Genomic DNA, 22,078 nt, shown 5'->3' with positions numbered 1-22,078 from the left:
TCAACAAGGTGCAACATTTTTATCTCAATTTTCATTAACATTTTTACCTTGCCGTAGGTCCAGCCCAGTTCAATTTTGTTCATTCCCCAAAGTTCATGGATGTTTTCTGCCAGCTTGTCACGGATGTTCTCCAGATGAGGGGGAAGAACAATCTGCAGAAAGGGAGAAAAACATATGGAACCACTAATGCATTAAATAGCATAATTATGCAAACATTCATAAATAAGCTCACCTGGCTGGTGTCAACAGGAGTGGGAATAAAGGAGGCCTGAGACAAGAACTGGGTTGTTCCCAGCAGATCTCGAACCCCATCATGGTCCCTCTTAAACTCCTTCACAGGCTCCACTCGCATCTTCTCCTTAGGCAGGAGTGCTTCGTAGCACGGAGAGTAACCGGCGGGGGGTAGGAACTTAAAATCGCCGTGGCGTCCTCCGAGTAGGAAACGAACTCTGAGGAGAAAGGTTACGCAACACTGGATCACACTACAAAACAGCCTGCATATTACACCTACAGTAATTGTTCCTAATTTCTATATTATCAATTTCCTTTAAACAAATTCTTATTTTATAAATCAAATTTATAAAAAATGCTTGTTATTTTCTAGTTAGGTAATTTCTATTTTCCGAAATAAATGGTATAAAAATATGTTATATGTTATACATACAAAGACCTTATAGAAAGAGAACAGAGAATCATTATATTTAGGAAAAACTATAATTAACAGCAAAAAGTTAATTTTTTAAAATATTTTTACCTAAATAAAGGCATTTTTCTACATAGGGCCATGGGGTGTCCATTTATGCCGCATAAAACTGGAAATTGAAATACAACTAACCCATTATATCTTATGAATACGTTATTTGTTCCAAATCATTTGACTTAACCTAATGTCAGTGCCTTTGCTTAGTAGGAAAATATAAATTATTATCCTGTTTAAGCTCCTAAGAATTGTAATTTTGTTAAATGTATGATTATATCAAACCCGCTCCCTGGGAATATTAGGAAACTAAAGTGATGTTTAAATAAGAAACCGATGCAGAATATGAATTTAAGCACATTTAGTAGGGGAAAAAATTATTTGTATTACATAAAATTGTTTTTCAAACAGTTTCTCCTTAGCTTTAGCAATTTACACCATAATGCTTTTCAAACCCAATGTTCAACCACAAGTTAACCCATTGCAGGATTTGATGCCCGGATGTGTTGGAGAAATCCTCCAGAGTTGGAGATGGATCTGGAAAGATTGACATAGAAACCTCTTTAAAATTGCACTTAGCAATGTACGTAAGAAGGTGATTCTAATAGAAACCAATGATGGGAACCCAAAGAACTGAATTGGAAACTTTTATTGGTCCAGCAAGCCCAAAGTGTAGGTACTGGTCAACTGGTCCTGCTTCTTAAAATCCGTTACAGTCAGCAATTCTGCATTAACCATTGTATCAGATATCTTTGCTCTGTTTTTGGTAGCATGTCTGCTAGAATGTAAACTCTGGCTTCTCTAAACTACATCTTACGCAACATACCATAAAACCTGCCCCCTCCACTCTTATTGGGCAAAATAAAAAATGCTTCATATAATATAAAAAATGTAAATGAAAGCAGTACCTATAGAACTTTCAGCTTTGGTCAATTTTGGCTCCCGCAGTGGAGAACATTTTTATTGTTTTGCCAGAAGGAAGACCTCTTTTCTCATGAGGTCATATGTAATGATTCTTCAGCAAACCCAAAACAATAATGCAGGTGCTCACACTCAGTATTACATTTGCTTGAAATCAGCATTATATTCTTTACAAAAAGTTTAACCCTTTAAGAAAAGACACCAGTGGAGGTATTTTATGCAGGCAATGGTTTTAATGTTTGCTTTCCAGTTTTAAAATCCTTACTTGACTCCTGCAGAGAAGCTGACAACGGGGAAGAAGAATCCATCTGTGTTGAAGTCCTCAAACATGCCCTGCACAGGCTGCCCGTTGATCCTGAAAGACATACTAGGAGCACCCAAATCGAGGCAGCAGCTGACCACGTCATCCGAGTTCAACAGGTGCTGGTTAATGGAGGCCACGGCCCTGGGGATTCGACCTGGGAGACAGAGTGGATCTCAGTTATAGCAGCAAAGTCACTGTACATGTACAAGGGAATGATAAGTGAGGAGAAGAGACTGGGCGGCGAGACGGGTGATGAATACTTTACAAGGAGTTATATAAAATGAAGAGGAGATGGGAGGCTATATGAGATTTCTTACAGACTTGAAAAAGTCCAAAGAGTTAAACTGGGTTCCCACCTGACCACAGATGAAGTCCATCAAAGCTGTAGGAGTACAGATCATCACCGACACCGTTTCCACCCCAGCCCTCTCCTCCACCAGGATACGGAGCGTAGCCTTTAGTGTTGGCCCAGCCTACTCTCAGGTGGGTCGGCTCTCCAGTTACAAAATGGTCCACCTGGTCGATGACCAACTCATAGTACCACTTCTTATACTGAGCTGAACCTTCTGCGATGCCCAGGAAAATGTTGGGCCTCATACTGCAGTCAGAAAAAAAGATAAGAAAGCAGAATATCCAGATTAACTTTCATCATCACAATAATGGTGTGTGTAATAATTATATACCAGAAATTTCTGGGGTGCCATGATTCTGCGCTGGGGCTTAAGAAATTATTAGGCGCATTAAATTTAAATAATTGTTATCTGATTTAGTAATGAAATAACCATCAACCTAACTATAAAAACTATAGCATTTACAGAAAAAAATAAATAAAATTGTTAAAGCTAAAACTGTAAAAAAAAAAAAAAAAAAAATCAATACATTTTAGATTTAAGATTTAAAAAAGCTTCCATGTTTGTGCATATGCCCAAACTAGAAATACCCCCAAAAACAGCTAGACTTTAGCTTCACCTGGTACAAAAACCAAAATATAACACATATAACACAATATAACACAGCAAAACTTCACATTTTTTAATCTCATTATTATTTTTTTAATTTAGCTTTTTTTTTTTCTTCATATTAATCAATAAGCGTCATTCATGCTGCCTTCATGTGGTTTGGTCAAGATGATCCTTACAACAAGTGGAAATTACCATTGCATTGTGTCCATTTGCTTTTTTTGTGGTAGAGAAGACGAACGCTGTGATTTAAATATTACCCTGACCTGCTACTTGGGCAAGACAATAATAGACTTTCTCATTCAACTGCTACCTGACTGCTAAGGAGCATCTAATAAAATCAAACAATAACGGTAATTCAAAAAACGACACAATTTATATGGTGATTTTTTTTTTTTAAATACAGATGTCACAGCATTGTGTAGGCTACAAACACAATAGGAGAGAATGCTTAACAATGCAGTATTCACCATACAGAATAGTTTTACTGCGGTCCACCATGTTGAAAGGTCAAAGTTTACCTCATCTCGGAAACTCAGATATCATTTCCAAGCTTTCCAGTGTAAATTACAACATGATTGGGTGTTCATGTGCAATTTTCAAGTCAGTTTTTGGTATTTACCATAGTTAAAATACCACATGGCGGCACCGGTACAGCTCTAATATTTGGGGGTTATATTCGATGAAAATCTGCCGTGGAAATCACATATATCATATATTAAAAAGTTGAGTATTACAGTTACAGAGTGGTACGTGAAAATTTTGTCTTAAAATAAACTGGTCTGTGGTGCAAAAAAGGTTGGGGGCACTGGTGTAGGCCACTAATACTTAACTGTATGTGATGTTGGACTATCTCTTATTTGTTGACACAGGGGGCAGGGAACTGCAATAATTAATCTTTTCGTATCATGGAGGTGTTGATTTTAAAATGTAGAGAGCATAAATGGACAAATGTTTTTCTCTTTTATGAAGAAACAAATACATAAATAATTAAATAAAAAATTAATAATGTTGGCTAATTATGAAAAAGCATTTTTTTATGCCAAAGTAACATTTTCCTGACTGATGGGACTACAGATTAGAAAGAGAGTAGAAATATGCATTAATCATTGAATTGTTCACCAATATTATTGAAATAGCAATGGTTTCAAATATCGAGCATATCTTTAAAGGAATAATCAATATTTTTGGCTGTAAACAGAATTATAGTATTAATAAATATTTTTGAAAATAAATGCTATTACTTGTCTTTTAACTTAAAAGCTTGAATACAAAAATTTAAATAAACATTTCAACATTCAGCTTTTTTACCTTTGGACATCATTGACCAGTCGGGTTTGGAGCAGCAGGTCTCTTCTTGGCAGCAGGTTGTCACAGATCAGATTCTGATTGGCTCTCACTGCCACCCCATTGCACACACAGAGAGAGCACAGGACATCCAGAATCTGGAGGAAAAGAACCGAGCACATTTGTTAAAGACAGTTTTTGTATACAGGCTGCATACTGCTGAAACATAATTTATAGCCAAGCCGATTCAATCCGTTTGAACTAGTTAATGGTCCATTGCCTACTGGTGAACCCTGGAGGCTTAGGGAGCCAGTAGGTTTTAGCTGAGCTTGACTGTTAACTGATATTTTCAGACAGGTTAGTCTTATATCTATTTTGTTGCCAAATACGTTTTTTCTTAGCTCTCTAATTTAAGGAAAGCTTTGTCCGCCATGAAGCAGCGTCTGGTTCACATGACTCATTCAGTGATGAAATAAACCCTTTCAGGTTATGTAGCCAGGTTTATGGGGGCAGCTACAGAGAACATCAATGCCTTATCTTGACCTGAAGAATAATTTCATATTTCTGAAAATAAGCTAATTGAGTTAAAAGTTAGAAAGTGCAGCTTTTTAATAAATCTAACCTAATATTCAAATTAAGTTAAATTAAATAATAAAAATAAAATTCTAACAGTTCCACTGCAACCTTTGCCTGTGAGAGCTTTTTACTCTGTAACTATGAAGACATTTCCACTTTCCACCTACCGTATTTTCACGACCATAAGGCGCACCGTACTAAAAGGCGCAGTCTCAGTTATGTGTCCCATTTCTGTATTTAACACACACATAAGGCGCACCGGACTATAGGGCGCGTTTTTTATATACAGGTAGCCTACATGTCCTCTACTACCTTTAAATACCTCTACTGCGTATTTAAAAATACAGCGGGGGCAAAACTGAGTATGACTGTGCTTTATTCATGTATTTATTACAAAGTATTAATCAAACCTGGCAGCTGGCCGTGAGACAGACACATCACAGATGACACAGCGCTGTGATCACTCCTAAATTAACTTAAAATCCTGAAACCTGCCGACGGAATATGTTCGCTTTTATGGGTGCTTGCAGTTTAAATTATTTAGATGAAAAACACCTGCCATCCACCGCGTGAACCTGGAGGCTGCCCAGCCTAGAGGCTGCTGATGAAAGGATTTCTCCTGTCGGCGCACCGCTGGTATGTGGGGGTCTGAGCGGCTCCGACAGAAATAGATAATCTGGATGAACTGACTGCAATTATTAAGTTTTCAGGTGGACTTTCTCACTTAAAAACATATTAAAACTACTTTATTCCCACTGATCACAGCAAATATAGCTGCAAGATTTAGATTATTTAGATGAAAAAACACCTGCCAGCCACCGCGGTGAAGAGGAGGAGACCCGCCCAGAGGCTGCTGTTGAATTAAGTTTTCAGGTAGAAAAATAGAGCGGGAGCAAAACTGAGTATGTTTGTGCTTTATTAATGTATTTATTACAAAGTATTAATCGAACCCATCAAAGTCATCATCCTCTGTTTCTGAAATAAACAGCTGCGCTAAATCAGACATGCCAGTTTCCCATTCTTCACTGTCAGTCACTTTCCGTGCAGCGCAGCTCCTCAGAAATAATGCCGGCTTTTGCAAAAGCTTGAACAACAGAGCCAGCAGACACGTTAGTCCATCTACAATCCATCCGCAAACTGTGGCGTAACTTGCCCGGCGCTGCCTTCCACTTATCCTGAAACTGTGGTCTCTGTCGGCCATCCATCGCTCCCACGCCGCTCGCAGCCTTACTTTGAACGGCCGCTTCACACTGATGTCGAGCGGTTGAAGCTCCTTTGTCAGACCCCCCGGGATAACGGCGAGCACAGTATCCATTTGATTCACCTTTTTTTTCACATCGGCTGTGAGATGGGCACGCAGCGATGGTGATGCGTGGAAAAAACCACCTGGTCTCCTCACATAGGCTACACCTCCCTCAGCTACGCTTTCATCATCTCCTCATCCATCCAGGCTTATCCATTTGCGTTAATATCATATGTCATCAGAGCGCTGTGTCTGTCTCGCTGTCAGCTCCCAGATCAGCTTCTCTAATTGGTTGATGCGGCGCGTCCAGCAGCAAAACTTCAATTTTTCCATCTCGAGCAGCAGCAGCGCGTTGGCAGATGCTTAAACGCTCCTGCTGCTCAAAACGCGCTGCAGGACCTTTTGCTGCACCTCTACGCGCGTCAACCATTGACTTTGCATGTAAACTCGCTGGTTCTGCTGCACCTGCTGGGTCCGGTTCACACCGATGTCGAGCGGTTGAACAGCGAGCACATCGTTAATTTGTTTCCCCATGTTTTTCACATCAGCTGTGAGATGGGCACGCATGGAGTTACATATTAACAGCGATGGTGATGAGTGGAAAAAAAAAAAACCTGGTCTCCTTACATTCAGCCACTCTTTCATCATCTCCTCAATGAGGTGGTCTCAAAAGTCGCAGTTACAACACACATAGGGCGCACCGCACCAAAGGGCGCACTGCACATTTTGAGGGAAAAAAAAGACGTTTAAGTGCGCCTTATAGTCGTGTAAATACGGTATGTATTTAACTGGAAGTAACTCTATTAATAAGCCCAGTAAGTAGACAAGCACAAAGAATAACAAAGGTAAGATTTGTGCTTATAGTTACAGTAATAACTGTAAACTTATATAAACATGAACCCTGATCGCACCAAAAAACGTTGATCACAGCCCACCTTGTGGTTGCGTCCATGCTTGTAGAGCAGAGAGATGATGGATTTAATGTGTCCTTTCTGAATGATGTTCAGGGCCTCCGGGCTTTCTACTAAAACACAGTGGAGGACTTCAAGGATTCCTGCAAAACAAGATTCAAGAAAAAAAAAAATCATGAACATCCGTCTTTCCAAACTCAATTAGTCAATTAGCAGCAAAACAAAGAGATCTATTATACCTGACGATGACTCCATTCTCTCCAGTTTGCTGACTAACCAGTCCAAATTCCTGGAGAACTGAGTACAGTTGGTCCGGTTCCCACGGATCAGTGAAGCTGAATAAAAAGCAAAGTTGATTAAAGTTGATTGAAGACTTTGCATAAAAAATAAGACATGCTTTGAAACAAAATCTATCGACATCTGATATGATATTGAAGAAGTTATGATTCATTTAGCATCTGACAATTAACTGTTAGGAGATGAAGCCAACAGCTCTAGGTATAGAAATTGTCAGGATCCATTTTATTCTTTCTCTCTGTGTTCATTTTGTTATCTTTATATTTTCTTGCTTTTCTTAACCTTATCCAATTTTACTTGGCTTTTACTCTGTAAGGCTTGAATAAACTTCCAGTCCTGACAGTGCAGGTCGGCAGGTAGACTCTCTTGGTTGATCGAAAAAAAAATGTTTTTTAACGAAATGCTACTCATACTGTATAATATTATGTCAGCAGATTACAAAGTAACTGGTGACACATAAACACAAAGATTACACATGGAACAAATGCATATATAGAAAAATGGAAACTTTAAAAGAATGTCAAACTTAAGAGACAAAACTTCAACTAAGCCTTTTATGGATGCATGACTTACTGACCACAAAATGTAGTTTTAATGTTTAAAGAATTAACTACACTACTAAACTTTGGAGTAATACATTTATTTATCTATTAAATAAAAATCAAAGCTAGTAAAAAACAATCCATCTGCAAATATGCTCCCTTAGACTGCCCTTGGTGGGGCGGCTGGAGCTTGCTTGTTGTTTTTGGGCCGTTATTGTGCACATATACCGTATGCAGGAGAGGCAATGATGAATATAAAGGGTAGTCAAGGTGAGCTGACTCAGGAGGGAAGGTTTAGAAAGAATGCCAGTGAAGAAAAAAAACACCCATTAAACATTGAAAATAAAACTCAGACTGAAGGATGGAAAATTTATGACACGGTCTGGGCCCTGAAAGATTGGGATGAGGTTACTAGATGTGATGACAAGCCTTTTTCTTTTACTGTGCGTATTTCTCTTATTTTGCAATAAATGACCTATAAAAAGCAATGATCTTTAAAGCGTATTCAACAAAATGTAAGTGAAGAATGAAATGAAGAACGGAAGAGAGTGATTGCATCCAAAAGGGGAAAATAGAGATTCAGGAGGGATGATAAATACTGTATGTCCTCTCTGAGTGAACAGGTGCTGACAGAAGACATTTGATATGATCCATCACTCACTCACCCAGGAGTTCATAGAGGAGGTTGAGGATGTCCTTCCACGCTGCGCCTGCTTCCTCCCCAGCCATCTCTGCGAAGTGGGCTGCACTGTCGTACATGTTCATCCGATCGATGCACTTGGACAGGAGGGCCAGCATACCCTGAGAAAATATATACATCATTTATAATTATTCTTGCAATTGATAATCATAATTGTAATAAAAACAACAAAAAATGGGAAAAAAGGACATGGAATTGTTTTATGTTTATTATACAGAAAACAACACTATCCCATATATTATTGTATTGGAATCAAATACCTGATTGAAACATAATTGTGCATTAGATTTGTGAAAATTTTTTTATAGTTGAATACCATAATGATATAGCTATAGTGGAATATTTTCCTTTTTGTTAAAGTTTTTAAAGCATGCCATGTTGTGATATCTAATTTTAATTCTAAAACAGTTAAAAAAGTTAACAAAAAAATATCACTGCATAAAAAAAGTTTTTATTTCATCAATGTATTCTATATATTAAAACTAACCGATTGCCTAATATAATGACTTCAATAGGTCCATGAAAATGCTGTCATTGGCATCCTAGAGTCAGGTCAGACCTATAAACTGTACCCCACTGATTAACCTCTGATAAGAATCAAAGAAAATGACTGCTTAAAAAAAAAGAAAAAACAAATGCAAATGGTATGAGGTTCATCAAACCAATCCACAAAAGTGATGGCCAATTTCTGACCCACAATGAGTGAGGTTAAAAGAAAATTGATCAGCCTGGCACTAAAAAATTGAGGATTATTAAATATTTTTTAATTAACATGTTCTGATGTAAATAAATCAGCCATTTATGATTTGATTCTTTTATCCTCGTGACTAAAGTTATATCCATGACTAAAGCTACAACAGGTGTCTTTTACCTTGGGGTCAGTTTTCTGTTACACAGTTCATTAAAGAGACATTTAGACCAACAGATATTAACCAAAACCCAACTTTTATGTAATGTTTTTCACAAAGTTGAAGGACATTTTATCAGCTACAAAAAACAGGAAAAAGTCAACTATACTTAAAAACAAAACACTAATCGTAGCTAGTGGTTTACATCATAAAATGTATTCATTTTCTGTTTCCTATTTTAAAAGTAATCAGCTAAAGCTAAACCACGGTAAGATATTTTTCCAAGCTAAAATTGATTTGATTGCTTCTATTACAGGTAAGATGTTGAGAACTTTTTTTATACCCCAAATATAAACCTATTTACAAATGAAAACATAGAATTATGCCCCATTGGGAAGATTCAGCCCAATCACCTCCTCCCTGAAGAGATCTTGCCGTTTGATGAGTGAGCGAAGCAGGTTCTGTTTTTCCTCGTGCTCCAGCTCTTCATCGGGCTGCTTGAAGTATTCAATCAGATCGTTCAGTGTCTGCAGAACCTCTTCAACAAATCCAGCCACTGCATGCATCTCTCCTGCGGCAGCGCTGTCCAGTGCCCTGAAGGTCAAGAGTCAAATTTGCAATTTTTATTTTGCATTAAAACTTTGCTTTTTTATTTTATTTTAAGATCTGCAGAGGAGCTTTTTGTAAACAGGGCCTCCTACTTGATGAAGTTTTTGAAGAGGAATGTGGTGTTTCGGATGATGCGAGCAGCCCGAGATTCTTCATGCTGGCAGCGCTGAAGGATGAGACCATCATCCATGTGGCCTTCAGAGTGCAGGCAGGCCTGGTAAGGAAGAAACAGACAAGTGTATGATGTAAAAAAAAAAAAACATTTCTCTGATTGTAAAAATGTAAAATATGTGAAAAGATTTCACTTTAAAAGTAATCTGAAGACAGCTGACTTATCTCAGCATTGCTTTAGATTCACTCAAAAAAAAACAACTCATGTTTGAGAAAAGATATATATAAAAATATATATAGATGGAGAATCATGCAGCTTGGGTCACAACAGGAAGAGAGATTTGGTATTAAACTGACAATCAACTTCACCTTGGCAGGTGTTTAGGCTTCCTGCCAAGGCTGCAGTCACCCCCTTGCATCATCACAAGGTAGCATACTGTATCTGCAGGAGGGCCCCACATTGAGCAGCTTATAAGGGACCAAACTAATTTTTCATCTCACATAAAAGAGCCAGTCACCCAATAAAGAGCAATTATCAGATTTAAATGAAATTGCTGCCTCAAGAATGATCAATAAAAACCAGCTACATAAAAAAAGTTTTAAAGTCATAAACAAAAATTAATAATTGCCCAAGTAAGGCTTTTTTTAATGGATATTGAAGCTGTAATTTGATAGCATAGATTTGGACTGCCCTATTAATCCCACCAAGTTACATTTACTCTCTGGCGGGGGGCAACTCCAGTTTATCAGGGCAAGCATCCTCGATATTTTGTGTGTTTCCATGCATGAAGGCTTTTAAATGCACCACGTAAAAGATTTATGAGAACTTGATAAAAATATGAGGAAATACTTTAAAATTTGTATCAGATGTCGCAGGGGGTGATACCCAAAAACTGCACTCAAGTAAACGTAGCACAACATCATTGTTGTTTTCCTTAAGCGAAAACGAAGTGCTAAGCAACAGATCATAACAGTAATTTTATTTTAATGGATTAAATAACAATAAAGGTTAAATTAGCAGGTAGCCACAGCATATCACAAGTTTGCCCCAGGGCCATGGATTGCAGACCTCTGGAATATGCTGTACTTCATTTAACAGCTTTTCCCAAGAGTAAGATGACTGAAATGTTTACTTCTGTCGGTTAGCATATTTACCCTTCTTTTCAGGGGACCGAGACGAGATGATTTGGCATCAGGCGCCAAGTAGGAGAGCCACAATCCAGTTGCCACGTGCATGACAAAACAGACTGAGTCGCCATATTTGATCTCTGGAACTCCCATCCCCTCAATGTCTCTCTTGATACCAGGATCACCCTTTTCCTGGTTCATTCAGAATGAAAAGGATGATGTAAGGAATAGCAAATAAAAGCACATAACTATCATTCATTGAAACTGGGTTGGAAGAATGACAAAATGTATGACATAATTTGATGACAAATAGACATTAGATGGTAATCACAGGATGGGGACAAGAATCTCATTGGGGGCCGGCCTAGGGATCATTAGCTTGGCTACTTTTCAGACAGAGATGGAGCGATTCAATTGATTAATGTCAGACGCAAGCAGGAGGAACATATTAATTCAATGTTCAGCTCGATGAGGAGTTGACCTTCCTCGATAAAGGAGCTGATGGGCACAGACTGATGTGGTTAGAAGATAAAGAGATTGGCTAAAAATAGAGTAAACAAAGACTATACTTTCCCATGTAAGTATGAGTCCTCGGTAATAACTCAAGGCCTCTGGGGGAGTGGTTATTGAAGGAAGGGTCATTACTCTCTGTTGTCAGGAGTTTTATTCTTTTATAAGGCTTAAGATAAAAGGTTCTGAAGGTGACTCATGTAGCTCATTTCTGGGAATATTTACAAGGATTAAAAGCTTGCATTGCTGGCAGAATTAAACGTACAGCTAAACAGGAAGAACAAAAAAACTGTATATTAATCTCCTGGGAAGCCCTCTTCAGCAAAACATGTTATTAAGTTAATATTAGTATCATTTTACTAATTATACTACTTTACAAAGAGGCCCTATACTTTCTGATGCTTATACTAATTGGCATTTTTCTAAATTATTGGCATTTATTCTACATAGGTCTAGAGTAAGATGCATTATAATGTTGCTGCAGTGTTTATAGATTTCCCATCACATTTTCTGCAAAGGAGGCTTGAATTACAATGGAGATGGATGTTTGCTCTAACATGTTTACAGTCTAGTGAGCTCAGCAGCGGGGAAAAGGTCAGCTTATCATGGTGCCACAGTAGTCTTTTAGAAGCTAACTCAAAAAGTCAAAAGCTTATTTCAATCTAAAAGTGCTTTTATCACAGCAGTATTATAGGTGTAGCTCAAAAGCCAAAATTAGGAGTGAAAACAGACCAGAGTTAAAGTCTAAGTTAAGAACTATTTCTATGGAGTATGGGGAAAAATAACCTTAGACGACTTAAAGCAGAAAGCAGTGGCTTTGGTGTTTGAATTCTCTCTGTCCTCCAGGACCAGTCCACGGTCTTCAGTCAAGGCCAGATAGTGTCCAGTGGAGAGGTGGCGAAGGCGGAACGGCTGGCCCCATCGAATATGGCTGCCGCTCCAGCTAAACAGACAGAACGGATGTCAAAAGATATGAAATGTAAACATTATAAAGTGCAGTAAGATTTCAGTTATAAACTCTATTTTAGGTCATATGATCACATTACTTATGACCCAGTGAGTTAGTATTTTACTTCAATATAAGGTGTGATGATTTTCCCTTGTATATTAACTGTTTCAGTCGGAAATATTCAACGAAAGCTCAGTTTAGGCTTGGTTTTATTAAACTGAATTGTTGTGGATTCAGAAACCGTAAGAAAGTTTTAACTGGCAGAAGCATCAAGAACAAGACCCAATATTTACTTTTGTTTCTGTTAAAGAACAAACGCATTCTTTCATTTCTTTCGCATTTCATATTTATTCAGGCAATTTTCTGTTGCCTTGTTATTTGAGCTCCTGTCTGTTTAACCACACAGAATGACAGAGGTGATGTCAGAAAAGCAAAGGGGTCAGTGTCAGTTTCTCATTTGGTTCAACTCCTGCAGATAAACACCCACACGGTCAGTGCTAAATGTCAGCTGCTTTACTGCAACTTTACTATGAAGGTAGTGCCGAGTTAAACTGAAGGTATTTATGTGAGAAACAACATAGATTTAGGTGTGAAAATATCAGATTTTTACAAACCATTCCAACAAAGTTTTTTTTTTTTTTTTATCAAGTATCCCTGTCTAATTCTAACAATTTTTTCAACAGAAGGAACGCAGAGAAATGTTAAACAGGGTTTCAGTCGGTAGGATGTAGCCGGCTAATTGGCTATGACAGCTGAGAGTGGCAAGGGGGCATTAAATAGTTTACAGGGCTCAAGACATTTAAGAAAGGCGACCATTATAATTTATGAAGCTTGAAATAGTGTGTGTACTTTAGCGTTTTATGAGATGGGTTTAGATGATTTTGTCATTTTATAACATCTTACCTGATCCTGAGAGGCTCCAATCTCCAGAGGGAGCGGGCTCTTGATGCACCCTTCCCGGCTTCATAGTTTACTATCCTTTTTGTTGGATGAAATAAGTAAAACAATATAATTACTGCATTCACACAAAATAAAAAGCTAAAAGAGATTCAATCATAAAAAAAGATTTTTGTTTGACTTGATCAAAAAGTAAAATAAAAAGAAAACAAATGGAACCATAAATAGTTTGCTTATATATCTGTATGTGTTATGATGCGATCTTCATGTTCTCTCTACAAACAGCTCATTTGTGAATGAATGAGCGCTCCCAATCTTAAACTTCCTGCTTCTGTTAATTCAATTTTACACAAGCAATGAGTGAAATGACTGTCTCTCTTCTCGGTGTCTCATATTGAATTAAATTAAACCTCTGCTGTTTGAGGCAGATGAGATTAACACAATCGTTAATACTTGCTAAAATACCAGGATGATAGATTTTCTATACTTGTAAAAAATCAAAGCTCATCTATTTCCATAGTATTTGGCAGATTGGCTAATCGTAAATTCTCCCTGGTGTTTCTGTGAATAACTTGCTGTATTTTGGCCCATTCCTCCTGATAGAGCTGGTGTAACAGTCAGGATTGTAAGTGGCCCAGTTGTCCAACACCTTTTGACCTCTTTTCCATGCGACTGGGATCAGAGCTTTGTGATGGCTACTCCAAACATAATCATGTTTCTCTTAAGCCACTTTATCTTTATCCTTAGGGTCACTGATGATTATAAAGACTTATTTTATCTTCCTGTTGATAAATTGTAAAGTGCTTCAGTCCCTCCAGCTGCAAAACATTCCATAGCATTACAACTTTGTAAGTTATATTTTATTAACCACTTTCTCAAACGTATGAAACCTGTAAAATATTTGTCCTCCTGCCTGTTGGATTGAAATCTCTTTGGCAGTTTATTACAAACCTCTGCTCCTCTTCACTCTTATCTGCCCCAGGGATCGTCAAACTCTCATCATGACCGTGACAGAGACGCATCACATGACCACCAAGCAAATACCCTTCAAAGACAGAACAGCATGCAGTTAAAGAAAAAACTGACTGAATTTACAGTAGGTACGGAAAGTATTCAGACCCCTTTAAATCACTCTTTGTTTCATTGCACCCATTTGCTAAAATCAATGTTCATTTAATTTCTCATGAATGCACACTCAGCACCCCATCTTGACATAAAAAAAAACAATGTAGATTTTTTTTTTTTTTCAGATTTATTAAAAAAGGAAAACTGAAATGGCTGCAATGAAACGCAGAGTGAAAAATTGAAAGGGGTCCGAATACTTTGCGTACCCAATGTATATCGCCCTTTTCTAGTTGTAGAGACAACTCAAAAAGCTTTGCACCCATTCACTAAACTGCACTGACAAATATGCACACATTCCTATTCCAGCTGATAGATAGGAGCTAATGGACATGGGGCAGCAGGAAGCTGGAATCAAACCCACATCTTTAAAATTGCAAAGTCACCAGTCTTTCCATTGAGCTAGAGCTAGTTTAATATGGATCTTAATATTTCAAATATTGTTTGAAAGTAAATATTATTCTGAAATAAAATGCCATTGATGGAGGACGAAGGACCCACCTACAGCCATGCTGCTTGATGAGCAGGTCGGCTGGACGTTCCACAGGGTCTGCATGAAGGAGGCGTCCACCTGAATGTTGTCGTTGGAGTTTGAGAGATGCTGAAAGGGAGAAGCGGATTACACAGGACTTCAAATAGAGGACGATTACAGCTGCAGCATATGTGCAAACAGAACTATTACATCCAGTAGTGTTTAAAAAATAAGATATTGAAAAAAATTAGTCAGAGTCATCAAGTAGTAATAAGGCCTGGGTGTGGCTATTAAAACAAACAAGAAAAAACTTTTCCAATTAGTGAACCAAGGTTCGTCATCATTTAGATACATATTTAAAAAACAAAAAACAAAAAAAACAGCAGCAAAGAAGTCAAACCCTATTACAACTGGAGTTATAAAGGTGCAGATTTTTTTAACAAGCAAATTTAAATAAGCCTTTCCCTAACTAGAGGATCCAGAACCAGAGGACTGATGCATGTGGATTGGTTACTGATGGAGATGATTAAAAAAAAAAAAAAAAAAAAAAGACAATGTGAAAGACTGGTGGAATAATTGATTATTGTGCTACAAGTCAGTTAAAAATAACCAGAGTAAAACTATGTGGATCCCTGAGAACCTCTTCAAATGATTATATTTTCTTAAACATAAAACTCTGTTTTAAAGTTCCTGAATTAACTGATGATGTCCTGTCAGAGGAGATATATGTCTGGCTTTTGGCCAGCTCAGCTTTAATTCATTACCTCCCTTTCTGGAGGGGGGTTGGAGAACCCAGCAGAAAATATTACCACAAAGTTTCATATGCTTGGCACGTCAGAGAGGCTCCCTTAAGGCCATTTCAGTCTCTGCCTCTCACTCGCCCTCTTGAAATTCCCCTCTCCCCTGACGCAGGACAAGTTAATTGAGGTTGGGAGGTGGAGCCGAGCTTTGGGAGACACGTCAACTTTAAACTTTTTATTCAGATGGGCGAGTACTGTACAATTCAAAATGTTTCAATTTATACAGAGATATTTTACAGGTGATCTGGTTTTCATCACAGGTAGCAGTGGAATCGACTTTCATCTTAAATTGCCCTGTCACTCTGATGGAGGTGATCGTGATCAGAGCAACAGCAGCTGTGGAGACAAATGGTGAGCTAAACCAGGTTACCCTTTATACATGGGTCATCTTTAAATAAAAGACCTACACATTCATCGTATTGCTAAGCTTTTGCACAAAAGGCAGAGAAAAAAGATAGAAAGAAAAAAAAGAAGAAAGCTATCTAAAAATCATGACTATAGAGGAAAATAAAGCAGAATGCATGAAATAAGTAAATATTGAGAAAAAAAAGGCAAATCTATCATATTTATAGACTTTTACTGACACCACTTATTCTTACATAACTATTACACTAAGTGTTGTCGGTGACAGGCCTTCACAACATTAATAGATCTCTCATATGAGCTTGTTGAGATCTATTTCTATTGAGTATCTATTGAGTATCTATTTTCGTTTGCAGCACATTGCCACGGAAATGTGTGAAACGGTAAGCGTTCAGTTTTTAAGATATTATGGAAAAGCATGGCTTTCATACAAACTGTGTTCTGTTCATTTAAAATCTAATAGATAAATAAAATAAGACGAAACACTTGTAGGAAATTATTGCAAAGGAGTGAAACTTTTTTCTTAAAATTAGACTTCTGTTTGAGTAGAAATGGTAACCTCAGCTCACAAAGTTATTGTTGTGTAAAAAGTAATGTATATTTCGAAGTTTATTCAATGAAAACAAAACCATTTTGAATATTTGCTGTCTAACAAAGTTACACTTTAAAAGTAATATATTAAAATTAGGGCTGCAACAACGAATCGATAAAATCGATAAAAATCGACTTTTAAAAGCGTTGGCAACGAATTTAATCATCGATTAGTTGTGTCGCGCGATTAATGCGTCATCCGGCGCCGCCGTCATCCGGGGGAAGAAAAAAAAATATGGCGTTGCGAGTCAGCGCCGCAGTTGCAGTGTTGCCAACTCAGCGACTTTTCAGACCCCTCCAGCGACTATTTTTCAAAAAAGCGACTAGCGACAAATCTGGCGACTTTTTACGCTGCCGTGGGGCGCCTCCCCCATCCCAACCCCTTTCTCCCTCTCCCACAGGAATCCCTCTCAGCGCTGCAGTCAGAGTCGCAGGATTTTAGTGAGGAGTCTACCCTCAGCGTCCAGACTGCAAATGAAGCGCGCATGCGCCGGGATTGACGGCGCAAATTGATCACAATAATTAAAATAGCCTGCGCTTTGTAAAGTGAAAAAAGTCGTAACATGCAACTTTTGTAAAAACAAATGAACATAGCACGGAAGCACCACTGTTATGACGCAGCACCTGAAAAGAAAACACGTTGGAGCCTTCAATGGCAGTGAAGAGAGCTGATCAGCAGGATGAGTAACCATGTTTGTTTGGTTTTAAAGTGGGGAAACGTTATGTTATTTTCTCAGGTAGCTCATCTGATGCTTTCCTTACCTTGTTAGTAGGTTACAGACAGTGATAAGGTTGGCTACTTATTTTACTTTTAATTTCATTTGAATTAGCTTAAGCAGCGTTTATATTTACTTTATAAATAAATTAACTTGCAAATTATGAGGGCAAGGCTTTTAAAGTTTAAATGTTCTGGCAAAGATAAAGTAAAGAAGATCCTGCAATTTTATGGAAGTAAAGCAGAATAAAATCCAGCAAGATCAGTAATATGTCAATTAATTATATGCCGTATTCCCATGTAAATATCTGTCTTTGGAGGATGTGTTTTTTAGCACCCCTAGTTCTCTAATTTTTTTTTGTATTTTCCAAATACAATTTATAATTTGAATCACAGGGCTATTTTTATCTCTATGGTTAAGTATTTTCTCAAGCAGCAACTTTAACTGCTATACTTTCCTGTCTTAAAAGGCAGAACTCTTCTAGTCTAAAAAAAACTCATTTGTTGAAATGGGGGGACCCATTGTTTGAGCCCCTTAGGGGCTTTTAAAAACAAAAATGCCTGTCTCTTTTTGCGCTTTATGAAACAAAGTACCCTATATTTTGTTGATGTACAGCTACATTTCTCATGTAAGTTTGCGTAGTTTTAACACAAACATTTATTTTTCATATTGCACCAGTACAGTTAATGAGCAACCTGTACTTGTGTGCTTGTTTGTTCTGTCTAAAATGTTTATTTTGGAATAAAGAGGTTAATATAAAAAATATTTTTTGTCCGATTCATGGATTAATCGAAAAAATAATCGGCCGATTCATCGATTTTTAAAATAATCGTTAGTTGCAGCCCTAATTAAAATTAACTGTACGTCTAAAATTGACATGTCCTAAAAACATTTAGAGGATTTTTTTAATCTGACTTGCCAGATATCTCTCAGTGGACACGCTGACGAGAATCAGATCGTCTCCGATGCGGACTTTCTCTCCCTCGGATCTCTGCTTGGATGCAGGGTGAATTGTCCACCAGCAGGATTCTCCTGAAGACACAAATGCATAAAAAGAAAACTCAAGCTGTTAATTAGGTGCAACCTGAAAGTTTGAGAGGCTCTGATAATGCAGTCAGGTGAAGGTATTTTTTAACAGCTCTGCTATGATTTAAATTATTGTTTGAGAAAGTAATTATGCAGAACTTTCTGTGTCTGATAAATTAGCTCAAATGGAAAAACTAAACAACACAAATGGAGTTGTTATATTTTAACAATATTAGGTATTTATTCCATCTCAAGGTTAGTTCAAGCTGATTCATACCCATCCGGTGCATTAGTCATACTGTACCTATTGAATCTTCTTGCAGTCCGACATCAAATGACAGCTTGTCTGTCAGAGACCTTGATGTCTTCAAACAGGTCAAGTACTGGTGAGTGAAAAATGAATTAGTGTAGTTTCAAAGGAAATGGAGCTCTGAGGGATTTTCAGTTCATGAAAATATGAAGTGTGATGCAAATTCAAAAATATTTTTGGTTTAGAAGGTGGGATGTAAAGTTTTAGTGCTGAATAATCAGTGTATTAATTAATTAGTCATATCAATCCATCTACTGGTCAACTTATCATTGATAGCACTAAAACAGCTCAGATTTTCCTTTCTATTGCATACTGTATGTTTCACGTGTAAACTTCTTTTTAAACTGTTAAAGAGGTCCAGATCAGTGACGTGCGGTCAGGGGAGGCAGGTGAGGCAGTGCCTCACCAGCCATCATGGAAAGAAAGAAAATATATAATCATAAAGTAATTTAAATTGTTATATTCATCCGGTGGTTTGTACTAAAAAATATTCATTTTTCATGTAGCTTCACCAATTTCGATTTTTATTTGTTCAAAATCGCTGAATTTTCTTATTTTCCCATTCAAATGCTTGGAAGCGATGCCGGTGAGGCAGCAGCGAGCTCTGCCTCACCTTGGATTGCGCAACCCCTGGCTCTGCGCTGGCTGCAAAGCGGAGAGAGCATGTTGCTGTACGGCGTCAATAAAATGGTTTAAACAAATGTAATATGTGAACTTATTTCTAATAATTTGGCTTATGTATATAATGTACAGAGCTTTTTGTCACCAACTGTGTTTGTGTAACGTGTTTCGTGTAATGAGCGATTATAAACGGCAGAGAACAAGTTCGAGGTGAGGCAGGCAGTTCTCTTGCCTCATGGCAGGGGGTGCTCAAGAGACTGAAAACATAAGGCAGGAACAGGACGGATCAAGGAAGGCTTTCTTCCCTGGCAGTGATCTCCATTGAGACAGAGAGACTTTTAAAACTGAAGGAAGATAAGGAGGACTTCTATTCATTTATAAGTAAAGGTAAGACAGTAATAACATTTATTTTGTTTTGTTTTTTAAGGAAATGTGTGTTTTGTGAGCTACAGTTTGTATGTGTAAGGATGCAGAAGTGAAACATAACCTGTAAACTGCTGTCAATCTATGCATCTATTTGCAAATCTGATTCTGATGACGTCAGTGCCTCACCAGCTATGAACCTCACCGCACGTCACTGGTCCAGATCAATAGTTTAACAGACATTCAAGATGTTGTTTTTGAATTCCTCCATTTACTTTATTTATCATATAAGACCAAATTATTGATGTGTGCAATGAGTAATTATAAAAGTAAGTATGGAAGTATAGGAAACAACAACAATTTCCATTGCATTGAGCAGGATCCAAATTAGATCTCATGAAGAAAGCAGACCTGACAGATGATCTGAGAAAGGTATACTCCTAAAGTTTTTCTGTGTATATCAGATTAAAGGAAACATTGTTTGATATTAAACTATTCATGGTTAGAAGCCAAGAGGCCTAGAAGTCATTCTTTCTAAACATCAGAGAATTAGCTGAAAAATAAATATGCATGACTAAATTGAAAGAAAGGTTGGCAGAGTAAACTTACTTGAGACCACTTTAACAGGTTATAACAAAGTCTGTCTCCTTGGAAACCAATTATAAAGAAAGTGATGCCTGAAGAAATAAAATGCAATTGATCCTTTTTGTAATGAGTATAATATTGGTGCTCACCATGCCGCTGAAGGAGTGACGTAGGAGGATGGCGTGACCATAGAGCAGGGTCCGGTGTCCACCTCCCTGAGCCGGCTGGGCAAAAAACAAACAGGTACATATCATACAGTTGAAATTCCAAAATCTAGATCCTGATTAGAGAGGAAATTGGTACTTGATTCTAGGGCTGAGCACTTCAAAAAAAAAAAAAGAAGAAATATAAAGGTTGAAAGAACAATATAAACAAGAATATACTTTAAAACTGCTTCATGTCTTTAAGATTTGGTTAATATTGTTGTAGTAAATAGACTATTTTCCAACAGGAAAAAATAAAATCCAATTGAAAGATTAGGACCTATTAAAATGAGGCTGCTTTTGGCCAAATTCAGCTGTATTTTAGTTCATAACGACATTGCTACCTCCCCAGTTCTTTGACCCTTTAAAGCTTTTAGGAAATGTGTCTCTAAATAGACAGTCTTTACGCATTGTAGACTCTGTAAAGTAGCTGGTATTTATTGTACACCTGCAGTTCTACATATTTTACATTACTATTGTAATAAAATTAAAGTCTATTAATTCACTGCACAGCCCTTCTTGATTCCCTTCTGATTTTATAAGTTTGCTCACCGAAAAAAGGAGAACAGTCTCAAATTTCTGTGTCATATCATTTTAAAGTGGAGAGACAGAATTAAAAAAGAAAGTAAATTTTTTTTTTTTCAATGTTTGTGTCCTTTTGACTGCTCCAATATTCAGGGGTTATCATAACAACATATTGTGAGTAGCTTACAGATTTGGCCAGGTTTTTATACCTGATGCAGCTCCTGACGTAACCAGGCAATCAAAGACTTAAACCCATCTTTAAAATGCAGAATAAATGTCACTGAGTTAAATAAATATTTGACCCACGAACCTTAATTCAGAATTATGGATCCCCTAGAACACTTTAGAAATATAAAGTAACCGCTGTCTGCAGTGTCATCGAAAATATTTCCAAATTGGTTGAGTAAGACAAATCGAAAGGAGAGAAACGAAAGCCATCCTGTAGTGCTGGCTTTCTCCATTCCACTCCCAGAGATCTGGTTTCCTGCACATTTTAGATTGCTGTCCACACCTGAATAAAATTGCAAAATTTGCATGCAGTCAAGTTCTCCAGAGTCCTTCCAAATGATCTGATCATTTGAATTAGGTGTACTGAAGCCCACTCCCACCTAAGAAAGTGCAGGACAACGGATCTTGAGACTGAAATTGAAGAAGACTGCTGTTGTGGATTAAATTTATAAGCATTCTGCTATAGAGAGCTCAGGTACAGGCCTTTCTTATTACATTAAATCAATAATAAAAGGTCTGGGACAAACTGCTGAGGTCAATTAGCATCAAATTTAAGCTCCTAAGCATTCATCAGGAGCAAGAGGAAAGATTCATATAACTGTCGCCACAAAAACATCCTGACAGTCAACCTTTAATACAACTTTTTTAATGTTCCCTATTCAGA

The 22,078-nt window shown here is 37.5% G+C and overlaps 1 protein-coding gene across 4 annotated transcripts in view; it reads right to left on the bottom strand.

The window, feature by feature from the left end:
• ryr3 (ryanodine receptor 3) overlaps positions 1-22,078 on the bottom strand; it is a 143,846-nt gene that overhangs the window by 78,181 nt on the left and 43,587 nt on the right. For all 4 annotated transcript variants that reach the window (XM_038288380.1, XM_038288381.1, XM_038288382.1 and 1 more), the window contains 18 exons: positions 20,608-20,682; positions 18,884-18,962; positions 18,473-18,585; positions 15,113-15,212; positions 14,441-14,534; positions 13,496-13,570; positions 12,430-12,586; positions 11,161-11,325; positions 9,987-10,108; positions 9,699-9,879; positions 8,403-8,538; positions 7,138-7,233; positions 6,923-7,041; positions 4,193-4,326; positions 2,279-2,520; positions 1,884-2,076; positions 233-449; positions 48-152 (listed from right to left, as the gene is read on the bottom strand). In XM_038288380.1, coding sequence (XP_038144308.1) covers positions 48-152; positions 233-449; positions 1,884-2,076; positions 2,279-2,520; positions 4,193-4,326; positions 6,923-7,041; positions 7,138-7,233; positions 8,403-8,538; positions 9,699-9,879; positions 9,987-10,108; positions 11,161-11,325; positions 12,430-12,586; positions 13,496-13,570; positions 14,441-14,534; positions 15,113-15,212; positions 18,473-18,585; positions 18,884-18,962; positions 20,608-20,682 — 2,403 coding nt within the window. The remainder of the gene's footprint in view (positions 1-47; positions 153-232; positions 450-1,883; positions 2,077-2,278; positions 2,521-4,192; positions 4,327-6,922; positions 7,042-7,137; positions 7,234-8,402; positions 8,539-9,698; positions 9,880-9,986; positions 10,109-11,160; positions 11,326-12,429; positions 12,587-13,495; positions 13,571-14,440; positions 14,535-15,112; positions 15,213-18,472; positions 18,586-18,883; positions 18,963-20,607; positions 20,683-22,078) is intronic.

Source organism: Cyprinodon tularosa, unplaced genomic scaffold (assembly GCF_016077235.1).
Source record: "Cyprinodon tularosa strain WSP-4 unplaced genomic scaffold, ASM1607723v1 ctg253, whole genome shotgun sequence".
In the NCBI taxonomy this organism is placed as follows: domain Eukaryota; kingdom Metazoa; phylum Chordata; class Actinopteri; order Cyprinodontiformes; family Cyprinodontidae; genus Cyprinodon; species Cyprinodon tularosa.
This window is presented reverse-complemented; position numbering and strand designations above follow the sequence as displayed.